The sequence below is a fragment of the Pantherophis guttatus genome, chromosome 14, assembly GCF_059756535.1.
Source record: "Pantherophis guttatus breed Tessera chromosome 14, ASM5975653v1, whole genome shotgun sequence".
Taxonomy (NCBI): Eukaryota; Metazoa; Chordata; class Lepidosauria; order Squamata; family Colubridae; genus Pantherophis; species Pantherophis guttatus.
The window spans coordinates 11,696,749-11,722,861 of record NC_142076.1 but is presented as its reverse complement, the minus strand read 5'-3'; the positions used below and the strand labels follow the sequence as shown (position 1 = coordinate 11,722,861).

Genomic DNA, 26,113 nt, shown 5'->3' with positions numbered 1-26,113 from the left:
TTTCATTCACACATTCCAGGCTCCAAAGAGGAAAATATAGGCCCCATATATTGTGTTTTATCTTACAAAAATGAAAGATTGTGTTTATGACACATCCACCCCCTAGTGGCTCCTGGGTGTAACTGCAGGTTCAATGGGGAATCTATTATTTGTGGGCAAAATAGGATGAAAGAATATGGACGTTCATCGACTTGAGTTATTTATTGGGAAAAATTGAGATAAAAATCAAAAGTCATTGGCCGCCTCAGAGCTCGGTGCCCAGTTTGGTTTTTTTTAGTGAGGAAAATAGGGGAGAAAAAATGCATTTGGTACGTTCTGCCCCTGGTGGCTGACAGAGGTACTGCAGAGGCCCAACGAGGCCTATAGGGCAAAGTCATGACATCCATACAGCATCATTAGGTACTGCTTGGTCCGCCCATCTATCTTGGAGGACCAGCTGCTCTCTATGATCCAAGACTTCCTCCCCGCCCCTCCCCGAGTTCTAAGTAGGTTTTTAAACTGCCGGGGGCGTGGCCATGCACCGGAAGCCCGGACGGGCTGACGCAGCGAAAACGAAAGTGAAAGCTTCCTTAGCCTCCCCGACGCCGCTATGAAATCCGGCGGGGCGGCTCGGAAACGGCGGTCGCGGGCCGAAGAGGGCGACGCGGCCGTCAAGAGGATCTCCGGGCCCGGCGTTGGGTGGGTAGCCCCTTTGCCCGGTTCTTAGGTCTCTGGATAGGCCTGAGCCTCCGACCCAGTACCCTTGCCCGCGTGTCTTGGCGTTGCTAGGGGATACAGGGAGCTGACTGGGGAATTCTGGGAGTTGAAGTCCACGCATCTTCACGTTGCCAGGGTTGGAAATATTAAGTAGAAGAAAGAAACTTCAGAGTAGCTGGACAATGACAACCTGCAGATCTCCAGATCTAATCAACCCCCTTACTTTGCATAATCATAGATTATGATTAATAATCATAGATTGTAATATAATCATAGATTATAACTAATTCCTACAACACTTTCAAACCATTTATTAAGAACTCTATTACTATTATTCTTCTCATCCTTCCTATTACCTATCTCCTCCCACTTATGACTATAACCATGTTGCATGTTTACAATTTATATTATAAATATAATATATTTATTTAAAATTATAAATATGTATAAATATTGTTCTGTTTGTTTCCTAGTATGATTTGATTGCTTATTAGTAACCTATGACTATTACTAAGTGTTGTATCTTATGATTCTTGATGAATGTATGAGAGCATGCATACCAAAGACAAATTCCTTGTGTGTCCAATCACACTTGGCCAATAAAGAATTCTATTCTATTCTTCTCTTCTCTTCTCTTCTCTTCTCTTCTCTTCTCTTCTCTTCTCTTCTCTTCTCTATTCTATTCCCTATTCTATTCTATTCTGTTCCCTATTCTATTCTATTCTATTCTTAAAGGAAGTGCAATTGTTTGACTGTGCAAAAGATATTAAGCAAAAATTAAGCGAGCTCGAATGTTATTTTGTAAACAATAGGTACTTTTCTAGGTGTTAAGGCCTACAAAAACCCTGTTTGGTCTTACCTTTTCATAGAAAGCCCATGAACATGAAGGACTATGGAGATTCTCCATCATCCAGGTCATGGGTTGTCCAAAGGTGCTTTTTCAAGAGGCAACTGGACTTTCTGGTTTTTCTTTGAAGATGTTTCGCTTCTCATCCAAGAAGCTTCTTAAGCTCTGACTGGGTGGTGGGGAATAGAAGGATTTATGCTCCTTGCAGACAGCTGGTCATTGGCATTCTTTTAGCGGGTCACCTGGAGGTTTACCTGTGTCGTCAGGGTCACCTGAGTGTTGCAAATGGGTGTGGAGCCTTCTTGGAACTGTTGAAAGATGTAGATAGGAGATAGATGATGTTGTATCCCCCATCCCTTTGTTGAGAGAGGGCTGTTCAATTTTGACATAGATGGCCTCTTAGACCCCTCTTTCAAACCAGTGATCCTCTTTGTCCAAAATATGGACTTTGTTGTCTTCAAAAGAACCTCTGAAAGGATGCAAATGACCAGCTTTCTGCAAATAATATAAATCCTTCCATTCCCCACCATCCAGCCAGAGCTGAAGAAACTTCTTGGATGAGGAGCGAAAAACGTCTTCAAAGAAAAACCAGAAACTCCAATTGCCTCATGAACATGAAGGTTTCCCCCGAAAGGATATTTTTGACCACTATGGATTGTGCGTAAAGTAGCAAATACAATTTGCCAAGGTGGAAAATATTTGTAGGTCAAGGTAGGGTTGTTTCCTTGGTGTGCCAAAGTTTGCTTGTCTTCTGCAGGGGTTTCAGGCCTGATCATGAGAAAGAGAAGTAGCCATGGTGGCAAATATTTGTAGCTCCGGCGTGGGATGAGGGTGACGGTTCGTTTTCCGAGCTTGTGGGTTGGTTTCCGAACATTTCATTACCAGGCTCAGTAATATCTTCAGCGGAGTTTAGGGGAGTTTATAAACAGAAGAATATACAATGACATCCCCTAAACCAGGGGTGAAATCCAGCAGGTTCTGGAGAACCGGTAGTGGAAATTTTGAGTAGTTCAGAGAACCGGAGCAGAAATTTTGAGTAGTTCGGAGAACTGGCAAATGCCACCTTTGGCTGTCCTCAGAGTGGGGTGGGAATGGAGATTTTGCAATATCCTTCCCCCAGGAGTGGGGAGGGAATGGAGATTTTGCAGTATCCTTCCCCTGCCATGCCCACCAAGCCACACCCACCAAGCCACACCATGCCCACCAAGCCACGCCCACCAAGCCACACCATGCCCACCAAGCCACGCCCACAGAACCTTAGTAAAAAAAATGTGGAATTCACCACTGCCCTAAACTCCACTGAAGATGTTACCTAGCCTGGTAATGAAACATTCGGAAATCAACTCACAAGCTCAGATAATGAACCTTCATCCCCCAAAGAGAAATAGACTTAGAGAACACCGAGAGCCAAACATGTAATTTGTGGTTATTTCAAATTTGTAAAGAACCTTGGGACATTTTTTTAAAAAGTGGGTGTCATTATACCCTTCCCCTTTTTTTTCTGTTATATGGACTTCTCTTTTCTCCACCCTAATAAAGTTTGGTAGTTAAAGACTACTAGGGAGTTCACTGAGGTACTCAGCCTGTATATATATTAAAATTTACTTTTTTTCTGGGCACGTACAGCTTTTTGGTATGCATCGTGATTTGACCTTCCTTTTTCTTTCTCGATGACTTTTTCCAGGATGGTCAATTTTTGTCCACAGTGTGGACAGAAAGTCGAGGAAATGTTTCACTTCTGTCCGGCTTGCGGAGGACGGCTTCCGGTTCAAGAAGACGAGCCAATGCAGATCACCCCGTCTCCTTCTCTGAAAGGTGTGTGAAATTCATCAACAAACATATGGTTCGTTGAAGGCTGAGAAATCTTGCTGGCCTAGAAATCGGCTAAGAGGAGGTCATTCCCCCTTCCTCTGGAGATGCTCATCGTGGACATCGTGGCGCAAATTACTTAATACAAGTAGTCCTCAATTTACAACCACCATTGAGCCCAGAATTTCCATTGCTAAACAAGGCAGTTGTTAAATCAGTCATGCCCCATTTTATGACGTTTTTTGCCACACTTGTTAAGTGAACCATTGTAGTTAAGGGAATCATGGCAGTTGTTAAGCAAATCTGACATTGACTTTGCTTGTTGGAAAAGTCACAAATTGTGATCACATGACCCTGGGACAGTGCAACTGTCATAAATACATGCCAGTTGCCATGCCTGCAAATTATGATCATGTAACTCTGAGGATACAGCAACTGTTGTGTGAAAACCGATCATAAGTCACTCTTTTCTTGTAATTGTGACTAGTAACGGTCACTCAACGAATGGTTGTAAATCGAATTGTAACTTCAGACGGTCACTAAATGAATGCTTGTAAGCTGAGGATTACCTGTACCTTTCTTTGCGGGATAAAATCATGATATAAGCAGTGTCCTTGTGGCTTGTAAGGAATGCTGGTTCAATTGATGGCCAAAGAGCCCATCTGTGGTTCGTTTACTCGGCGAAGGGCCAATCAATAACTATTGCTTGAGCAAAGCAGTAGCAATAGCACTTAGACTTATATACCGTTTCACAGTGCTTTACAGCCTTCTCTAAGTGGTTTACAGAGTCAGCCTCTGGCCCCCCAACAATCTGGGTCCTCATTTTACCAACCTCGGAAGGATGGAAGGCTGAGTCAACCTTGAGCCGGTCAGGATTGAACTGTTGGCAGTGGGTAGAGTCAGCCTGCAATACTGGATGGATGGATGGATGGATCGTTAAAATAGCAAGTGTACAAGTAATGGTGTTCAGGTGTCCTTAGCATGATCTATAGCACCTAGGCCCCTGCTTGCCCATTAACCCAAGCTGCAGCATTCTTCTAGGTACTGTTTTAACCGCTGTGCATCTAATCATAGTTTCTCTGTAGGGTCTGCTTTTCTTATCAGAATAACAGAGTTGGAAGGGACCCTTCTTGTTGCTTGTATCCTTAAGATTTATAATGACTGTTTCCCTATGACTATCATTAAGTGTTGTACCTTATGATTCTTGACGAATGTATCTTCTCTTTTATGTACCCTGAGAGCGTATGCACCAAAGACAAATTCCTTGTGTGTCCAATCACATTTGGCCAATAAAAAAATTCTGTTCTGTTCTATTCTGTTCTGTTCTATTCTATTCTATTCTATTCTATTCTATTCTATTCTATTCTATTCTATTCTATTCTATTCTATTCTATTCTTCTAGTACAACCCCTGGTCAAGCAGCGGACCATATACCATGTCTGACAAATGGTTGTCCAGTCTCTTCTTAAAAACCTCCAGTATTGGAGCACCCACAACTTCTGAAGGCAAGCCGCTCCACTGATTAATTGTTCTCACTGTCAGAACATTTCTCCTTAGTTCCAGCTTTCTTCTCTCCTTGATTAGTTTCCACCCATTGCTTCTTGTCCTACCCTCAGGTGCTTTGGAGAATAGCTTGACTCCCTCTTCTTTGTGGCAGCCCCTGAGATATTGAAACACTGCTATCATGTCACCTCAGTTCTTCTTTTCACTAGACTAGACATACCCAATTCCTGCAACCGTTCTTCATGTATTTTAGCCTCCAGCCCTCTAATCATCTTTGTTGCTCTTTTATTTGAGGGGCTGCCACAGAGAGGAGAGGGGTCAACCTATTTTTCAAAGCACCCAAAGGCCAGACAAGGAATAATGGATGGAAACTGATCAAGGAGAGATTCAACCTGGAAATGAGAAATTTTCTGACAGTGAGAGCAATCAACCCATGGAACAGAAGTTGCCTTCAGAAGTTGTGGGAGCTTCATCACTGGAGGCTTTCAAGAAGAGACTGGACTGCCATCTGTCAGAACTGGTGTAGGGTCTCTTGCTTGGGTGGGGGGTTGGACTAGATGACCTACAAGGTCCCTTCCAACTCTGTTAATCGGTCCCATTCTGTACCCATAGTTGCTCAAGCATACTGCATTTTTCTGGTTTGGGTGAACTTAGCGGTGAACATTTTGGCTGCTCCAACAGTGTCTTCTCCTATTCTTGCTCAGAATTAAACCAGGACATCCAGGTTGAGCTGCCGCCACTGCCTGACAAGAAAAAGGTGCAGATAGTTTTTCCGAAAAAGGAAATGTCTTCAACCTCTGTTAAAGCTTCTCCCCAGAGCTCAACGGCATTTTTTTCTCCAAAGGCAAAAGGTAAGGATTTATGGATGTGGTCAGGATTAGCGATGCTAATTAGACATCTGTGTTCAAGCTAATAGCGACGGCTGGATCACAAATGCCAATGTTAAGCTTATTTATTGATGTTATGCAGTGCTGCTCAATCTTGGTAACTTGAAGAGGTGTGGACTTCAACTCCCAGAATTCCCCAGCCAGCATGGCTGGGGAATTCTGGGAGTTGAAGTTCACACCTCTTCAAGCTTCTAAAATGGAGGGACACTAATCTTATCCCTTGACTTTTGTAGCCTGCACTTATTACAGGGGTTCCCAAGTGAGGGGGAACTCACTTAACCAATGTTTCACGTAGCAACATAAATGTTGGGCTCCATTGTGGTCATAACTCGAGTGATGCAGCGGCCTAGAGCTGGAGCTCTCGTGTCACAATCAGGAGGCTGTGAGTTCGATCCTAGGTAGCGGCAGATATTTCTCTCTCTGGGCACGATGAGAATATATCTGCTGCGAACTCTGTATTGGCAACAGGAAGGGCATCCGGCCAGTAAATACTCAGCTCCATTCAGTTGCCCGCACTCCACCCCAGTAAGGGATTACGGGGTCATTAAAAGACAAAATTGTGGTCATAACTGGAGGGCTACCTGTCCTCCTCCCTTCCGCTGGAGAACATGACGGGTGGGGAAATCCTGGATCTCCTCAAGACCTTTCAGGTGGGTTTTGGTGAATAGAAGCACTTCTGCTCTTGATGCCCAGTCAAAATCATCATCTCTCCTTGTGAAGGAAAGACGGCTTTCCGATCACCAAAGAAGGAAAGATGTCCTTGCGTAAAACCTCTGCCAGATGGTGAAATCTTGACAGACCTGAACAATAAACAGTGGATGCTAATGAAGCTTCTGAGCCAGTCGGATCGTGGGCTGATCTATGAAGGTATTCAGGAGGATCACCCATTTGTGGGGCGGGGGAGAAAACCTGCAGCTTGGTGCTCTATATTTTTCTGAAGGTGAACCTGTTGTGAAAATGATAGGATTTCCCTCCCTGAGTTTGGAGTCTTATTTAATCAAGAAAAACCTTAAAATAAATTGAAGGAGTAGTAGGCTGAAATATTGTCAATATTTCCATTTTTCTCAAACTGTTAAGCTCTGTCAGATCCCGCACATTTAAGGGCCTATAAATGTACTTCTCTTGCATTCCCTACCAATTTGTCATTTTATTTTTTTCACAGCAAGATTAACATCTGAACGCTCACCAAAGCACAAATACACCCTCAAACTGGTGAGTTCAAATCTCTGGGGTTAGATATAAGGTACCGTAACTGGATTTTCAGCTTACAAAAGATAGGGTTGCTCGCATTTGTGTTTTATTACTGTCATCGACCAATCTTTTATACACATCTAAAATTTAAAACGAGACAAGAAAATTGAGTACCACAGGAAAGGATAAGACGGAGACACACAAAATGTATTAAAACAGGAGAGATGGCCCTGTAATTTAATTTGTTAAATTCCAGATATGAGGAGTTGAACTGTATATAGCCCAGGAGAGTTAGCCAGACTTATCCAAGAGAAAGGTACAAAATAATTGCAAGGAATTCTGCCAATCTCAAATTATTGGTCCTGACTCTGATAGGAATTATGCCAGGGATGCCACCCCATTCAATAATCTTGCCCCTGGCATGGTGCTATTTCAGTAGGTAAAGGTAAAGGTTCCCCTCGCACATATGTGCTAGTCGTTCCCGACTCTAGGGGGCGGTGTTCATCTCCGTTTCAAAGCCGAAGAGCCAGCGCTGTCCGAAGACGTCTCTGTGGTCATGTGGCCGGCATGACTCAATGCCAAAGGTGCACGGAACGCTGTTACCTTCCCACCAAAGGTGGCCCCTATTTTTCTACTTGCATTTTTGACGTGCTTTCGAACTGCTAGGTTGGCAGAAGCTGGGACAAGTAACGGGAGCTCACCCCGTTACACGTTAAAACTAGGGATAGTGCTGGCTCTTCAGCTTTGAAACGGAGATGAGCACCGCCCCCTAGAGTCGGGAACGACTAGCACGTATGCGCGAGGGGAACCTTTACTTTATAGAACGTTGCCCTTCTTGCTGTAGGGAGGAATTCTAGACCTGATATGCTGAGTCTTCCTTATGGCTGGTTGAGTGATCTAATGCAGTTGATCTAATGTCTTCTGGATCTGCTTTGGGAGTCTATAAACAAATATCCCTTTCCTACCTTCCAATGATTAGCATCTTCATTTGCCTCTAAGACGTTTGAGAAGCTGTATTGTCCGGTGGTTAAGGCACCAGGCTAGAAAGCAGTAGAGTTCTAGTCCTGTCTTAGGTATGAAAGCTAGCTGGGTAACTTTAGGCCAATCACAGGGAGACTGGGAGTTCTAGTCCTGTCTTAGGCATGAAAGTTAGCTGGGTAACTTTAGGCCAATCACAGGGAGACTGGGAGTTCTAGTCCTGTCTTAGGCATGAAAGCCAGCTGGGTAACTTTAGGCCACTCATGGGGAGATTGGGAGTTCTAGTTCTGTTTTAGGCATGAAAGCTAGCTGGGTAACTTTAGGCCAATCACAGGGAGACTGGGAGTTCTAGTCCTGTTTTAGGCATGAAAACTAGCTGGGTAACTTGAGGCCACTCATGGGGAGATTGGGAGTTCTAGTCCTGTTTTAGGCATGAAAGCTAGCTGGGTGACTTTGGCCCAGTCCTCCTGTCTTATCCCAACACACCCCACAGGGTCGTTATTGTGGGGAAAATAGGAAGAGAAAAGTATGTTAGGTATGTTTGCCTCCTTGAGTTATTTGTAAAAATAATAAAGTTGGGATACTTACATACATACATACATGTATGTATATGTATATGTATGTATATGTGTGTGTGTGTATATATATGTACATTATGTGTGTGTGTATCTTATCTATATCTAATAGATATATAGGTAGATAAGAGATTAGATAGATAGATCTATCTATCTATATATCTATATCTACAGTCTATCTCTATCTAATCTATCTATCTCTATCTATCTCTATCTGATCTGTCTGTCTGCCTGTCTATCTATTTGTCTGTCTGTCTTCATCCAAGAACTTCAGTGCTACCTGTTATCTTTCTTTTCTCAGGCTGCCAAAGAGGGAAAGCTGTTTAACGAACAGAACTTTCTACAGCGAGCCGCCAAGAAAGTCACAGGTAAAAGCAAACGTTGGAGGAGTCCCGCACCCCTTTATAAGTGGGCCTTGGGGACACAAACACAGGACACCATCCTCAAACTTCTCCTGGCCCACTGTGAAATCTCTAATCTCTTCTTGTTCTGCTTCCAATGTGGGGCAGTTTGGGAGGGGGGAGGGGTGTCTTGTCAGCACAAGCTGTGCTACCTCTCTCTTTGGTTCCACTGTCCCGTTTGATCTCTCCCTGCAGTGGAGAAATGGAAGAAGCAATATTTAATGCCGTTCCTGGGGATACCTGAATGTGTTGGTTTTGGCGTCCATGGGAATAGCTACAGGTGAGTCCCAGCGATAAGAGAGTTTGATCTCTGTCCTCCTCCCGTTTCACACCAATCCTGGGCATCTTCCACTTTGTGACGCACGACTGAAGCCATTCTTCTGTTGCCATCCCTTGCGCGGCCTGTGATTTGAATAGATCCAGGTGGTTCTTCAACCATTCTCATTTTGTATTTAGCAAAAGTTTGTATTTTGCTTTTTAGCAATAGCAATAGCACTTATATAGCGTTTCATAGAGCTTTTACAGCCCTCGCTAAGCGGTTCACAGAGTCAGCATATTTGCCCCCCAACAATCTGGCTCCTCATTTTACCCACCTCAGAAGGATGGAAGGCTGAGTCAACCTTGAGCCAGTCTGTTTGCATTTCCAGCACATTGATGGGATATTGGGAAACATCTTAGCCAGCCTTGCTGGTGGCTGATGGCTACCTATAGAACATTTTGTACATATTTTCTTTATAGGTTACAGACATTGTCAGTTTGTAACTTTTGTTCCATAATTTCTCCCATTTATCCAATTCAATGTTATGTCCAAATTTTTTTGCCCAAATCATCCATGTTTTCTTTAACTACCTCCTCTTCCATTTTATATCTTAATAAATAATTATAATTTTTTTTATCAATTTATCTTCTGTGCCTTGAAGAATTTTATCTAATTCGTGTATTTCTTTTTGAAATCCATATTGTATTAAATCTGTCTTATATCTAGATTGTATTTGCATGTAAGGCCACCAATCAATGTCTGTACCCTGTTCTTTTAATTCAAAGAAAATTTATATAAGATGTTCTACAGGTGGCACCTTCCGCCAGCGAGATTGGCAAAAATGTTTAGAAATTTATCACCAAAGTGTTGGAAATGCAACCATGAATTAGGCACATACATATGTGGTGGTTACGTAAAAAAGCACAGGAGTATTGGCGGAAGATTTATGTTCCGCTGATTTAGGTTAGTGGAAATAATTGGAGAAGAAATAGAATATAAACCAGAACTATTCCTATTGGGAATAATAAATGGAAAATACAGTAAAGGGGTAACTTACTTAATAATATATATTAGAACAGCAGCAAGAATGAGTTTTGCCCAAAATTGGAAAAATAAGGAAACTCCTCTAGAAGATGAAGTGATCAAAAATTTTTTGACATGTGCAGAAATGGATAGATTAACCTTGGAACTGAAAAATAAAGGCGAGATATGGAACAAATTGTATCAATGGTTGGAACAGAAAAGAGGGTCAAAAAACAAGAACTGGCTAGAATTCATAAAATGGAGAATTAAAGTTACGTATGTAACTACAATAGAATGATAATGGATAAAACAAATGTATAAGTAATATAGACAGAAGAAGGATGTCTTTAGATATGTAAATACTGAACAGACTAATTATATATAAGTAGTAAGGTATATCGGATACTTATCTTTCATTTTAGTATGTATGGCAAAAAGAATACCAGGACGGTTACACCGTGTCCAATGTTGTGTGTAATAAAACAACAACAACAACAACAACAACAACAACAACAACAACAATAATAATAATATTAAAAAGCACATTTTCTGAGAATCGCTAGGGAGGAGCCTTCTTAACTATCTTTCTCCCACCAAATTATCTTAGCTTCATGCTCTTTGACCTCAGAAAGGCAGCCCCTCCCACCTGGGAATCCAGGCTACATTCCACCACACTAGCCTCCCTAATTCCTGGTGGTTTTTAACCAGCAGATGGCCAAGGATAGATGCACACTGTGATGGGCAGCCCGATTCACACATTCAACGCCATCTCCTTTGATTGGCAGGTTCCTGGTCTTTCCCGAATTGGGTCGATCTCTTCAGTCAATCCTGGACGACAATAAAAACAAGATGACGGAGAAAGCTGTTTTGCAGCTTGCAGTCAGGCTGGTATGGGATGCCAGGAAGGCACAGGGTGGGGAAGGGATTTCTCTTGATGGGCAGAAGGGATGGCCTTAAAGGAGTGGAAGAGCTTTTACTAAGGCAACGATCAGATAAAAGAAACCCGAGTCCAGGGCAGAATGGTAATCTGAGAAAGCATCTCAAAACAGGATCCTACCTAATTCCAATAAGTATAAAGCGGTGGGGAGGCGAATTGAGATTCCCAAGATACTGTTAAAAACTGACTCTACTGTCCCAAAGGTGCTTTTTCAAGAGGCAATTGGACTTCCTTTGAATGGTGCCATGGCCTAGAAGTGGGGCTCTTGCCTCACAATCAGGAGGCTGTGGTTCGATCCTAAGTAGAGGCAGATATTTCTCTTTCTGGGCACGATGAGAATATATCTGCTGAACAAAACTCCGCATTGGTGACAGGAAGGGCATCCGGCCAGTAAACAGTCAGCTCCATTCAGTTGCCCAGACTCCACCCGACAAGGGATTATGGCAGGGGTGGGCTTGAAAAATTTTAGCAAGGGGTTCTCTGCCTGGTTGCTGAGTGGGCGTGGCCATGGTGGGCGTGGCCTAGTTGGCCTCCTGAACCACGGGGGGGGGGAGTGTTTTTGCCTTCCCCGGGCTCCAGAGGCTTTCCCCGAGCCTCCAGGAAGGCAAAAACAGCCTCCCCAGGCTCTGGAGACCCTCCAGAGGCTGGAAATGGGCCCGTTTCCAGCCTTCCTGAATTTCCGGTAGGCCCATTTTTCGCCCTCCCTGAGCCTCCATGCAAGCCCTGTACTTACCCGCATCCAAAACAGGCTGTGTGGGGACTCCAGGGGTGGGCATGGCCAGCCAGGAGTGGGATTTGGGGGTTCTCCAAACTGCACAGAATCTTAGCTGGAGGTTCTCCCGAACCCTTGCGAACCCCCAGCAGCCCACTCCTGGATTATGTGGTCGTTAGAAGATGAATTGGACTTCCTTTGTTTTTTCCTTGAAGACATTTCGCTTCTCATCCAAGAAGCTTCTTCAATTCTTGGATAAGAAGTTTCTTGGCTGAGAAGAGTAATGTCCTCAAGAAAAAAATAAAGGAAGTCCAGTTGCCTCTTGAAAAAGCACATTTATTTATTTGTTTGTTTGTTTGTTTGTTTGTTTATTTATTTATTTATTTATTTATTTATTTATTTATTTATTTATTTATTTATTTGTTCGATTTATATGCCGCCTTTTAACAATGCGTTAAGCAATAGCCTTCATACTTTTGTATATACCTGCTTAGTAGGGCTTTCGCCCCCCACCCCCCGAGGTGTTCTTTTTTATACGAAGTCAGCTTATTGCCCCCACAAACCGGGTCCTCATTTTACCTACCTTCGAAAGGATGGAAGGCTGAGTCAACCTTGAGCCTGGTGAGATTTGAACTTGCAGTAATTGCAGGCAGCTGGTGTTACTTAACAGTGCTTTAGTCTGCTGCGCCACCAAGGCTCTTTGGGACAACCACGACCTGGAGGATTGAGAATGGCTGCTGACGTGCTGGAGATGGTTGGTTATATGAAAGATAAAAGCCTACTCCCACACCTCTTGTCATCTTGGCTTTTAGCCTTTATTTAATTCTTAATTTTGATTTTATATTTATGTTTTTAATGGCACCTTAACCCACCCAGAGTCACTGTGGCTAGTGAGATGGGCGGCATATAAACTTCATTAATTAATAAGGCAAAGCTACCTCCTTCCGCCACCCCGTTACTTCCCACCGATGAAGACTGTTCGCACCAGCAGCAGTCCTGGAAAATGGGAATTTGCATTGCTGACACTTCCCGTCTGCCTTTCTCTTTGCCTCTAGCTTGATGTCCTGGAGTACCTTCATGAAAACGAATATACTCACGGGGATCTGGCTGCTGAAAACATCTATGTGAATCCGGCTGATCTTACTGTGGTAAGGCAGGGAGCAGGGGTCTCTAGGACAACTCGTCATGGCCAACTTGCCGCGGGACAAAAGTTACATAATATCGAAGAAACGGTGAAATAGAATAAGTAAAGGACTTTAAAAGAAGGGACGAAAGAGCAATAGCACTTAGACTTATATATCGCTTCACAGTGCTTTACAGCCATCTGTAAGCGTTTTACAGAGTCAGCGTCTTGCCCACAATAATCTGGGTCCTCATTTTACCCACCTCGGAAGGATGGAAGGCTGAGTCAACCTTGAGCCTGTTAAGACTCGAACTGCCAGCAGCTGGCAGTCAGCAGAAGTAGCCTGCAGTACTGCACTCTAACCACTACGCCACCGTGGCTCATAAATGAAATGTGAATGACAAAATTAAAGTAATTTTTAAAATTATTTTAAATAAATTAAATGGTTGAATTGGCCTGCAGCGAGTTTTCCTGTCAGGAATTGGCTGCGGGGAATTGCCCCTGGTGAGCTGGGCACCGCAAGTTGGCCATGGCGAATTAGCAGCGGCGAGTTGGCCCATGCCAAGGACCAGAGGGCAGGAGAACAAGACAGGGCTTTTAATCAGGTTGTACAGGTAGTCCTCTACTTATGACTGGTCATCCTCCTGCATGCTTGGAGGGACAGGCCTCAGATCCAGCGAAAATGCTGGCAAAGTTAGCATTCCTTCCTTTTCCAGCAAGCCGGGCTGGCCTAATTTTTTAAGTGTTTTTAAGTGTTTTGTTTATTGTTTTTAATTAATGGGGCCAAATTTATATATGTATATTTTAACTGTATTTTAATATTTGTACTTGATGTTTTTACTTGGCTGTTCACTGCCCTGAGTCCTCAGGGAGAAGGGCGGTATACAAATTCAAAATAAAATAAAATAAAATAAATAAATTCAGAAGTGAAAATGCAGAAAACATTTTCCTCTACAGAGGAAAGAAACACTTAACGACTGTAATGGTGAAAGTTTGGATTATGGTTATTGAGAAAAGCGGTCACACGAGCACCTCACTTAAAAGACCACAGTGACTTAAAATCATAGTTCAGGGCTCAGCTGTGGTCCTAACTTGGCGACGACCTGTAGAGGACTTTGAAGAAAAGCTGCCGTTCAAAAGCAGCTTCGCTCAAAAGATGGGAGAGGGTGAGGAAGAAACTCAAGACTGGCCCAGCTTGAGTCTTTTTGGCGCGAGGGATGGAGAAAGGCCGTCGAGCTTTTAAGACTCCATTGTTACAATTTCAACAGTAGAGTGTTAACGTTCGTTTGTGGTGTCTGCTACTCACTTCACAACGGTCTCACAGCAACAGAAATTTGGGGCTCGGTTGTGGCCATAAGTCGTACTTGTAGCATTTTTGAGGATCTTCTGCTTTTCTTCATGTTTTTATCCTCCAGGTTACTTTAGCAGATTTCAGCTTCGCCTTTCGATACAGCCCTGGGGGGAAACACGTGCCTCAGCGGGAATGCAGTCGGACCCCTCATGAAGGCACCTTGGAGTTCATCAGCCTGGACAGCCACAAGGGAGCTGGTGAGACCCTATTGCAAACGCAGGTCTAGATTTGCCCACGTCACCTCTCTTGGGAGATGTGACAACCCGGAGTGTGGCACAAAGGCAACACAGCCAGAGAATAAGTATGAGTCCCTTTATTAGTTCCAACTTGCCTCTCCCCCCTCTCCCTCCCCCACCCCCAATGTCCCTTTTACTCTCCGGTCTGGAGAAAAACTCCCGCAAACCTATAGCAGCCTTTGGCTGAGAATACTCCAGTCCAATCGTTATAAGCAGCAAACTATAAATTCAACAAGGCAAGTTAAAGTAATTAATCCGGCAGGGCAAGCAAGATAAGGAGTTCCAGAAGTGAAGTAGCAGGGCAGTAAATCAAGCCAGTTGGGAGGACGCCAGGAACTCAGAGAAAGCAGTTAACACAAGATGGGTATTTGTTCCCGGCAACCGCCCCTCCCATTTGCCTCTCCTTTAAACTTCATCCCCAGGTGTGCCTTGTGAAAGGAATCGGGCCCCTTTCCTCCCAACCCACATTGCTCTCTTCTCCGTTCTTCCCTGCGTGTCCTAGGATGAGGAAAGGGTGGGCCTTGGTCTTCCTCTGAACCCTCTCTTCCTTGTTCTACCTCTCCCCTGCTCTGCCCAGCCTGATTTTGCCCTTCCCCAGTTTCCTCCACAGCCAACGGAGCCACTCTCGCTCTCTGTCAGCTGTTCGTCTTCCATCTTAGAGTCCTATGAGGCATGACAGGAGAGTTGTGTTGGCTGCCAATTTGCATCCAGGTCCAATTCAGGGTCCTGGTTGTCACCTTGAAAGCCCTACATCACTGGTCCCCAGCCTTTGTGGCTTGGCGGCCTGGCTGTGGGGTGGGGGAGAGAGGGAAACCAGGCCGTGTGAGTGCACACATGCACACAGAGCTCCAGTCACCCAAGAGAGAAGAGAAGCCTTTTGGGATACGGTCTCTGCTCCTTCAGGCTTCTCCGTGCCAAAACCTTTTGCAAAGGCCTGAAGCATCGCAAGATCTCTTCCTCAAAACCTTTTGCCTGTTTGCAAAAGCATTTGGTACAGAGAAGAGAAGCCTTTGGGGCACGGTCTTGTACTCCTTCAGACTCACCGAGGCTGCAGAAGTGGATTACATGTCCTGCGCATGTAGCCTCAGTCACCGCTCTGCTTTTGGAGCATTGGGAGCAGGCGGCTTGGCGGTCCAGCTGGGGTTGGAGAGGGGAACTGGGCTGCGTAAGCGGTGGGCCAGCACACACATAAACACACAGCTCCATTCACATGAAAGTGTCAACTTGCAAAGCTTTCAAGTTACCATGAGCAGGAGGGAGGGAGAACTGAAGTGAATTCCATACATTCTTCCTGACCGCAATCAGAAGGAGGGTGTTAGGTTTCACAGCCAGCCAAAGTGGTTAATTGGAGAATGTGATTTATGACATGGCCAGAGAGGAGGGGAGAGACAGGGTCATAGGGGAACGTAAATCTACGTAGGATCAGTCCTAACTGCATCCAAGTATTGCCGGAATGTTGCTCCTAATAAATGACTATATTTCCTTTGAAGTTTGGATCATGGCTCATGAATTAATTAGGGCATCTTTCGGAAACTTGACAGAAAGAAGCCTTTGGGACAGTGGTAAAATCCAAATTTTTTTACTACCGGTTCTGTGGGCGTGGCTTGGTGGGTGTGGTGTGGCTTGATGGCCATGGCAGGGGAAGGATACTACAAAATCCCCATTCCCTCCCCACTCTGGGACCAGCCAGAGGGGGTATTTGCCAGTTCTCCAAACTACTCAAAATTTCCGCTACCGGTTCTCCAGAACCTGCTGGATTTCACCCCTGCTTTGGGATGCACGAGTGGGGCTGCAAGGGTGCGTGTGCACCAACCCCCTCACTCACACAGCCTGGTTGTGAATTTGCCATGCTCAGTAGTGGGCCACAACCTACATGGTTTGGGGCCAGGTTATTTGAAGGGCCATCTTTCCCCAGTTATATCTACCGTGTTTCCCCGAAAAATACGACCTACCCCAAAAGTAAGCCCTCGCTTGATTTTTACACGTGTACCCAATATAAGCCCTACCCCCCCCAAAATCCCTAGTTAAGACCCCACCCACACCAGCGTGCACGGGTAAAAATTAAGCTAGGGTGGAGCTGCCCTACCTACCAGGCCTCGCACACCCCGACACCTGCCTTGAAGCTCTGTTATCAGCTCCAGAGCCCATTCCTGAAGGGCCTCTGATGGCAAAATGAGGCCGGGGGGGGGCGGGCACCACACGCATCAATCTGGAGCCCGTTTCTCGGCTGCAGAGCAATGGTGGATTCCTCCCGGTTCGGCCCAGTTCTGCCAAGCCGGTAGCGGTGACAATATGACGTCACCGAACCGGTTCTCTTTGTTCGGGAGCTGCCCCCCCCCCCATGTTATTCTTACATTTTATTTGGCCCCGTCCCCAATCTCTTTGCTGCCTCCTGAGTCCCAGCTGATCGGCTAGAAGGAAAAAAACTGTCACGGGGCTTCAAAGGGCCGCCCTACAGCTGATCAGTGTTAAAAGGCAGTGTGGTGTGCTCGAAAAACAAATGGGTAGACCGGTGCCTTCAAAAATAAATAGGTAGACTGGAGCACTCCAAGAACAAATGGGTAGACCGGTACAGCTCTGCAAGCAGTTAAAAGCCTGGTAGACCAGTACCTCTGCTAAATCCTAAAGAATTGTCACATGACCATCAAACCACGCCCACAAAATAAGCCACGCCCACAGAACCGGTAGTAAAAAAAATTTAGAACCCACCTCTGCTGCAGAGGCCATTCCTGACAGCAAAACAGAGGCTGGGGGTGACTTGCGCAGGTGGCGACAAGCGGCCACAGAAGAAGTGGGCTGGCAGCGGGCTCCTGCTGGGTGGGGCTGTGGGTGCCACTGCTGCTAGGTGAGTCAGTGGAAGAAAGACCCCAAAAATACTTTCTAGCCTGGTGCCTTCACCACTGAGCCCTCTGTTAAAAACGGAAGCTTGCTGGTGACCGACTGCTACATCCCATCCTCCTTTCCGTGGAGGTGGGAAGCATGGAAATCTGCTTCTGGTATATTTCTTAATGGAGATCTGCTCGTTCGTTCCTTAAACAGCTCCGTCCCGTCGAAGCGACCTCGAATCCTTGGGTTACTGCCTGGTGAAATGGCTGTGCGGCGCCCTTCCTTGGTCTGCGGAGCTGATGGATCCCTGCGATGTCACAGAGGAAAAAGAGCGGTGCGTGCGCACACTTACAACTCTGGGCAAATGCTTGCTGTTAGGGAAAAAAAAAGGGGGGGGATATTTCAGCTACCAGCCAGCCAAGGCTGCGATGGGTACTGAGTGTTGATAAAGGGATCCTGTTTTTTCTTCAATCCTGGTCCCACAAGTTCCCTATCTTTCCTCCCGGAGAGACAAAAAAACTCCAGTAGAAGAGAATGTCTGTAGATCAAGAGTTGAATTGTGTGTGATAGAAGGGAGGGGGGTTTGTGGGGGAAAGGAGGAAGAGGAGCTGATTGTGGAGTCCTTGGTCCTCTCTGAACTTGGTTGTCTATTTGTAGACGTTTCATTACCCAACTAGGTAACATCATCAGTGCTAGAAGAGAGTGGGATTTGCAGACAGGAGGAGGAGGAGGAGGGGGTCTTTGGTGTTCTCTGAGCTTCATTGTTTCCATGCAGATGTTTCATTACTCAGCTAGGCAACATCAGTGCTAGAAGGAATGGGGTTTGCTCTTTGTTTACACAGAGTAATTTGCCCTGTCAGTGTTAGTGGGGCTGTTGTTTCCTCCTTGGTCGCTCCTTGGTTAGGCTGTTGTTTCCTGCTTGATTGTCTGGTTCCAATAAACAGCGCATCTGTAGCTCAGGGTTGAACTGTAAAGTCCTTAATGCTCTCTGAGTTTGTTTCAGTGGTGGGTTCCTCCCGGTTCGGCCCGGTTCTCCCGAGCCGGTAGCGGTGACGATATGACATCACCGAACTGGTTCTGCCTCCCCCCCGCACGCCCCCCCTGCATTATTCTTACCTTTTATTTGGCCCCACCCCCAATCTCTTCGCTGCCTCCTGAGCCCCAGGTGATGGCTAGAGGGGAAAAAACTGTTTAAACTCTTGCCGTGGGGCTTCAAAGGGCCGCCCTACAGCTGATCAGTGTTAAAAGAAAACAAATGAGTAGATCAGTGCCTGCAAAAATACATGAGTAGACCAGTGCCTGCAAAAATAAATGGGTAGATCGGTACAGCTCTGCAAGCAGTTAAAAGCCTGGTAGACCAGTACCTCTGCTAAATCCTAAAGAATTGTCACATGACCATCAAGCCACACCCACAAAATAAGCCATACCCACAGAACCGATAGTAAAAAAAATTAGAACCCATCCCTGGTTTGTTTGTTTATGCAGATGTTTTATTATCCAACAACACAAGTACTACAAAGGGAGTGCTGTTTGCTGTCGGTTTATACACAAAAAAACTAAATAAACAACTAACCAAGGAGCTATCAATGAGAAAACAACAATCCCACAAACAAGCTATTCTATACAGGTAGTCCTCGACTTATGACCACAATGGAGCCCAACATTTCTGTTGTTAAGCGAGGCATTTGTGAAGTGAATTTTGCCTCATTTTACGACTTTTCTGGCCCCAATTGTTAAGAGAATCGCTGTAGTTGATTAAGTTAGTAACTTAAGAGTTTCCTTCCTTGACTTTGCTCAACAGAAGGTTACAAAAGTGGATCGCATGACCTTGGGACACAGCAACGGTCATAGAATAGAATAGAATAGAATAGAATAGAATAGAATAGAATAGAATAGAATAGAATAGAATAAAAAATAGAATAGAATAGAATAGAATAGAATAGAATAGAATAGAATAGAATAGAATAGAATAGAATAGAATAGAATAGAATAGAATTCAATCCTTTATTGGCCAAGTGTGATTGGACACACAAGGAATTTGGTGCAAATGCTCTCAGTGTACATAAAAGACAAGATACATTCGTCAAGAATCATAAGGTACAACACTTAATGATAGTCATAGGGAACAAATAAGCAATCAGATCATGCTAGGAAACAATCAAATATAAATCGTAAGGATAGAAGCAACAAGGTTACAGTCATACAGTCATAAGTGGAAGGAGACGGGTGATAGGAACGATGAGAAGATTAATAGTACTGCAGACTTAGTAACTAGTTTGACAGAGTTGTGGGAATTATTTGTTTACCAGAGTGATGGCGTTCGGGAAAAAAATGTCCTTGTATCTAGTTGTTCTGTTGTGCAGTGCTCTATAGAGTCGTTTTGAGAATAGAAGTTGAAACCGTTTATGTCCAGGATGCGAGGGGTCTGTAAATATTTTCTCAGCTCTTTTTGACTCGTGCAGAATACAGGTCCTCCATGGAAGGCAGGTTGGTAGGAATTGTTTTTTCTGCAGTTCTAATTATCCTCTGAAGTCTGTGTCTGTCTTGTTGGGTGGCAGAGCCAAACCAGACAGTTATAGAGGTGCAGATGACAGACTCAATAATTCCTCTGTAGAACTGGATCAGCAGCTTCTTGGGCAGTTTGAGCTTCCTGAGTTGGCGCAGAGTTGGAACCAGTTGCCAAGCACCTGAATTTTGATCACCTGATTATGGGGTTGCTGCAAAGGCCGTCACAGTGAGAAACGGTCGTACGTCCCTTTTTTCAGTTCTGTCGCAACTCTGACCTGTCACTGTTGTAAATGGAGGACTACCCGAATGAACAGACAGCAAACCCCTCTCCCTTCTAGTACTGAAGATGTTAACTAGTCTGGTGCAAACAAAGAACCAAGCTCAGAGAACACCAAGGCCCCCCCACAAAAAAACCATGCTCCCAAGAGATAAACGTTAAAGGAACGCCACTGGTCCCGGTCATGCCGACCTTGTCTTTGGGACATTAACCTGGCCTTCAAAAGCAGGGTGGATTTGATTTGATTTAAATCAAATCGATTTAAATCACGATTTAAATCACAAGTAGAAAGTCTTGATTTAAATCAACTCGATTTAAATCCTAATTTTTAAAGAGCAACAGTCATCTCTGTCCTGCAGCGACTCCTCCTCTGACCTGCTGTTGACTCACCGACGGCCCCAATATTGCAGAATATACAACCCAGGGGTGAAATGCTCCCGGTTCGCACCGGTTTAGGCGAATTGGTAGTAAAAAAAATGCTACCGGCTCCTCCGAACTGGTATTTCCGTCGATTAGCTATGCCGCTGATTTATATTCGCTAGAAAGCAGGAAATCCCCATTTTTCCGCACGTTCGATGCATACTGTGCATGCATGGGTGCAAATAATCCTTGAGTTACAAACGTAACGGGGGTGTCATTCATGGTCAAAATTCACGAGAGTCACAAGACAGGTTGGTTGCACGATGACCTGATATTACAACCTCTTTTTTGCCATGGTGGTTAAATGAATTGGTATTGTTAAGCAAACACCATGGTCATTAAGTTAGCCAGTGGTTCTCCAGGGGCACAGTTTTGCCAACATTCAGGTGTAAATACTGGTTTGGGGCAGAACCAATGATGGGCTGCTGGGGGTTCGCAGGGGTTCGGGAGAACCTATAGCTAAGATTCTGTGCAGTTCAGAGAACCCCTAAATCCCACTCCTGGCTGGCCTCGCCCTGCCTCACCCCTCCCAGGAGTCCCCACGCGGCTCATTTTGGATGCAGGTAAGTGCAGGGTGCGCGCGGAGGCTCAGAGAGGGCGAAAAACAGACCTACCAGAAGTTCGGGAAGCTCCAGAGAGCCTCTGGAGCCTGGGGAGGCCGTTTTTGCCCTTCCGGAGGCTCAAGAAAAATCTCCGGAGTCCAGGGAGGGCAAAAACGCCCCTTCCCCCCCTCCCCACTGCCACGGTGCAGGAGGCTGACTAGGCCACACCCACGATTGCCACACCCACCCAGCAACCGGGGCAGCCCATTCCTGGGCAGAACCATTATCAAGGACAGTCGTAGGATCCCAGGATGCTGCAAACAGCAATAAATACAGTGAATATGTATTGTCAATGCACAATTCTCATCTCAGTTGTACTTCTCCTGTTTAAGGGATTCACGTTGATTGTCATTGCCGTTGTAGGTGCAAAGCGGATATTATCAAAAGTTCAAGACTGACCACTGGTTGGGGAGCCTTACCAGGTAAAGGCGGGTTGACTTGTTCTCATTTTAATATCCTAATTTTCACTTGAGGGTTTACGTCTTAGAGCAGTGTTTCTCAACCTTGGTAGCTTGAAGATGGGTGGACTTCAACTCCCAGAATCCCCCAGCCAGCGCTGCTGGCTGGGGGATTCTGGGAGTTGAAGTCCACCCATCTTCAAGCTACCAAGGTTGAGAAACACTGTCTTAGAGGGTTACTTGGTGGTGCAGTGGTTAGAGTGCAGTACTGCAGGCTACTTCTGCTGACTGCCAGCTGCCAGCAATTTAGCAGTTCGATTCTGACCGGCTCAAGGTTGACTCAGCCTTCCATCCTTACAAGGTCGGTAAAATGAGGACCCAGATTGTTGGAGGGCAATAGGTTGACTCTGTAACCGCTTAGAGAGGGCTGTAAAAGCACTGTGAAGTCTAAGTACTATTGCTACTTCATGGTTGTTCTCACAACAGCTTTCCACATGACAGGTAGTCCTCAACTTGCGACCACAATTGAGCCCACAGTTTCTGTTGCTAAGCGAGGCAGTCGTTAAGTGAGTTTTGCCCCTCTTTATGACCTGTCTTGCCACAGTTGTTAAATGAATCACTGCAATTGTTAAGTTACAATGCAGTTGTTAAGCAAAACTGGCTTCCCCATTGACTTTACTTGTCCGAAGGTCGCAATGAATAGGGGATGACATGATCCCTAGGACGTGCCAGTTGCCAAGCATCTGGATTCTTGATCATGGAAAAGCTGCAACTGCCGTAAGCATGAAAAAACGATCGTAAGTCACTTTTTTCCCAGTGCTGTTGCAACTTTGAATGGTCACTAAACGAACTGTTGTAAATTGAGGACTACCCACTATATATTTTCAATGAGAAATAATCCACTACGATTTTGCACAGCCCATTGTGACGGTATGGCTGGCTGGGGAATTCTGGGAGTTGAAGTCCATTCATCTGAAAGTTGCCAAGTTGAAAAAAAAAAAAAACATTGATCTAAGCCAGAAGTTGTGGCATCACAAATATTGCAATTGTTACTTAAGACAGAGCAGCTCTTTTCATTGTTGTTCACGGAGATCTGTTTGATTAACCGATCGATTGATTTTTAAAGAATCCATAAAGAAATACCTGCAACAGGTCATGACTTTGGAATATGAAGAAAAACCAAACTACGAAGAACTGCGAATGTTCTTTACGAGCCCTCTTCAGCTGATGAGAGCATCAGCCTATGACTCCGTGGACCTCAGAGCAGCACCCTAGGTGAGCTGTGATTTCATTCTAGGCCCATCCAAAGAGCCTCATGGGCCCTGCTAGGTGGCAGATTTTTGTGTGTGTGTTGACAGTATTACTTAAAAAGGAAAGAAAAACAAAAACAAAAGAAGACGCTTGCTTAAGCTGCCCACTTCTGAGCTTGGCATAGCTGGAGATAACTGGAACAGATAGGTAAATTTTGGGGTGGTGTAGAAGGTGAATGGGTGGGTGGGTGGATGGTTGGATGGATAAGATGATATGGATAGACAGACAGACAAACAAACAAAGAAGATGGATGTAGGTGGATGGGTGGATGGGTGGATGATGGGTGGATGGATAGATATGGATAGATGGATAAGATGATATATATAGAGAGAGGGGGGGTAGGTGGATGGATAGATGGATGGATGATAGAGATAGACAGGCAGACATTAGATAGATATATTAGATAGATAGATAGATAGATAGATAGATAGATAGATAGATAGATAGATAGATAGATAGATAGATAGATAGATAGATAGATAGATGGATGGATGGATGGATGGATGGATGGATGGATGGATGGATGGATGGATGGATGGATGGATGGATGGATGGATGGATGGATGGATGGATGGATGGATGGATGGATGTGGATGGATGAGATTAGATAGATAGATAGATAGATAGATAGATAGATAGATAGATAGATAGATAGATAGATAGATAGATAGATAGATAGATAGATGTAGTGGATAGGTAGATGGATGGATGAGATAGATGAGAGAGAGAGAGGTAGGTGGATCGGTAGATGGATGGATGATAGAGATAGACAGGTAGACAGACAGACAAACAGATATATTAGATAGATTAGAGAGAGAGAGAGGTAGATGGATGAGATAGATAGATAGATAGATAGATAGATAGATAGATAGATAGATAGATAGATAGATAGATAGATGTAGATGGATGAAAGATAGAGATAGACAGGTAGATAGACAGACATATTAGACAGGTATATTAGGTAGGTAGGTAGGTAGATAGATAAATGGATGGATGGATGGATGGATGGATGGAAGTTAGATAGAGGTAGGTGGATGGGTAAATGGATGGATAAGATGGATGGATGGATGATAGAGGTAGGTGGATGGGTAAATGGATGGATGAGATGGATGGATGGATGGATGGATGGATGGATGGATGATAGATAGAGGTAGGTGGATGGGTAAATGGATGGATGGATGATAGAGGTAGGTGGATGGGTAAATGGATGAGATAGATAGATAGATAGATAGATAGATAGATAGATAGATAGATAGATAGATAGATAGATAGATAGATGATAGATAGATAGATGATAGATAGATAGATAGATAGATAGATAGATAGATAGATAGATAGATAGATAGATAGATAGATAGATAGATGGATGTAGGTGGATGGGTAGATGGATGGATGACAGAGATGGATGATGGACAGAAGACAGACAGACAGACAGGCTATCAAGGCACTTTACAGCTTCACCCAGCGGCTTACTTGCCGAATCGAAGCAGCCAGTTTTCATGCAAGATTCCGTCAACCTGCGAGGGGTGTAATGTGTAGTTTGACCCTTAGCGAGGGTCAAGAAGAACACCAGTGCAAATTGTGGCCCAAGAAGAGAAGAATGATAAACCTTTTTGCTCCTCTCACTTATCACACGGTTCATCCTTCACACACGCCTCTTTGCCCTTGTGTTGTGAGCAGTGATATTGAAAGCGGTTAAAATTCACCAAGCACAGATTTTTGAGATCAGAAGCAGCTCATCCTGGGACCTTGTCCTATCTGGATAACAAGGTTTTGCCTTGTGCTGTGATGCATTTCTGCATCAAAATGGCTCCCCGGTTAGTTCAGACATATTTAGCGATTTCAGTAGTGCTGGTTTATCCTTTCATTAGCTGTTGTTTCTAGTAGCAGAGAGAATTTTGTCATTATTTAGCAGCTTCTCCCTTTACCCCGACAAACTTGTTTTTGGGTGTGTATTTCTCCCATTCCCCCACTCCCCTCTTTAAAGCTTTCCGAAAGCTGAATGTGAAGAGAAATGAAGAACAAGAAGGAATCATCTGGCTTTACAGGTCTTGAAAAATGCACTTAAGAGTCGAACTCACTGGAATATCTTCGCATTGGAAGCATTGGCAACATAGATTGTGTGTGTTTGCTTGTTATCTCCGGTTTTTAACAGAGAGGGAAAGTAGTTTTCATGGAAATGTTTGTTAGGATTTTGCCGTGACCTATTGCAAGCTAAAGATTTACCCAGGGGCATAATTTAATGCATTCTAGCAAATCTTTCTTTGATAAATAATTACTTGCACATAATTTATAAAGGGCCTTTATCAGCTGTCCAAATATTCAAATCAAACCCTGAATCTTTAAAAAAAAAAGGAGGGGAAGGGGAGAAGGATTGTAAATATTTTAATTTTGTTTTTAATCTTGCTTTTAGTGTCTTAAAAGTTCGTTTTATTCTACTGCATAAATATTTTATGATTTTTATCCCTAGCTTAAAAGATGTTTTGTCAGGCAGAAGGACTGAGAAACAGTTTTTAATCTTTGAAACGTGTACTTTGTTGATTTTTGTAGTAAAAAATTTGTACGGTGAGGTCCAAGTTTGTTTTGTGTGATTTTTGCGTGGCAGAAAAATCCAGCAATATTGAGCTCCTTTTGTAGGGAACATTCGAGATCAGCTCCTGATCTTTGTGGGAGATCATTACATTTTCCCCTGCTTTGGTCCATAATTATTATAAATTAATTTATATTAGAACAGATTATCACCAACAGTTCTGTTCATTATAACAGAACTGGTGCCGAGAATCTGATTGAAATGTCAGATGAAGTTAAAAATAAGACGCTTATTAACATAAACCCACATTTGGGATCATGTAAAAATCCATGTATTAAGCAACTTTCAATTGGAATTGAAATTAGGTCCAGTTGATGGGGAAAATGAACAAATTACGGTTTTGGAGTGCCATACTTTTAAGAAATCCTGCACTTCTAGCCAATGCAGCATCTTTTTAATAACTGTGAGCTCAATAGCAGTAACTTAGAGAGGGATCTTGGAGTCCTAGTGGACAATCGCTTAAATATGAGCCAGCCATGTGCAGCAGCTGCCAAAAAAGCCAACACAGTTCTGGGCTGCATTAAGAGAGGGATAGAATCAAGATCACGTGAAATGTTAATACCGCTTTATAATGCCTTGGTAAGGCCATGCTTGGAATCCTGCATCCAGTTTTGGTCGTCATGATATAAAAAAAGATGTGGAGACTCTAGAAA

General features: G+C 44.2%; 1 protein-coding gene across 3 annotated transcripts; it reads left to right on the top strand.

The window, feature by feature from the left end:
- Positions 1-333: 333 nt before the first annotated feature.
- VRK3 (VRK serine/threonine kinase 3) lies at positions 334-25,439 on the top strand. Of its 3 annotated transcripts, none has more exons than XR_015729829.1 (14): positions 334-678; positions 3,228-3,358; positions 5,560-5,706; positions 6,463-6,609; positions 6,905-6,954; positions 8,788-8,854; positions 9,083-9,167; positions 10,955-11,057; positions 12,874-12,966; positions 14,357-14,489; positions 17,568-17,688; positions 21,525-21,583; positions 22,249-22,834; positions 24,858-25,439. XR_015729829.1 is itself a non-coding variant. In XM_034430308.3 (14 exons), exons 1-13 carry the CDS (start codon positions 590-592, stop codon positions 22,832-22,834), a joined length of 1,374 nt encoding a protein of 457 aa, XP_034286199.2. In that variant the 5' UTR covers positions 334-589; the 3' UTR covers positions 24,858-25,439. The 3 variants fall into 3 exon arrangements, 2 of the variants coding, with proteins under 2 accessions (XP_034286199.2, XP_087734491.1); XM_034430308.3 differs by having other exon boundaries at positions 22,686-22,834; XM_087878365.1 differs by lacking the exon at positions 6,463-6,609 and having other exon boundaries at positions 346-678; positions 22,686-22,834.
- The last annotated feature ends 674 nt before the right edge of the window (positions 25,440-26,113 follow it).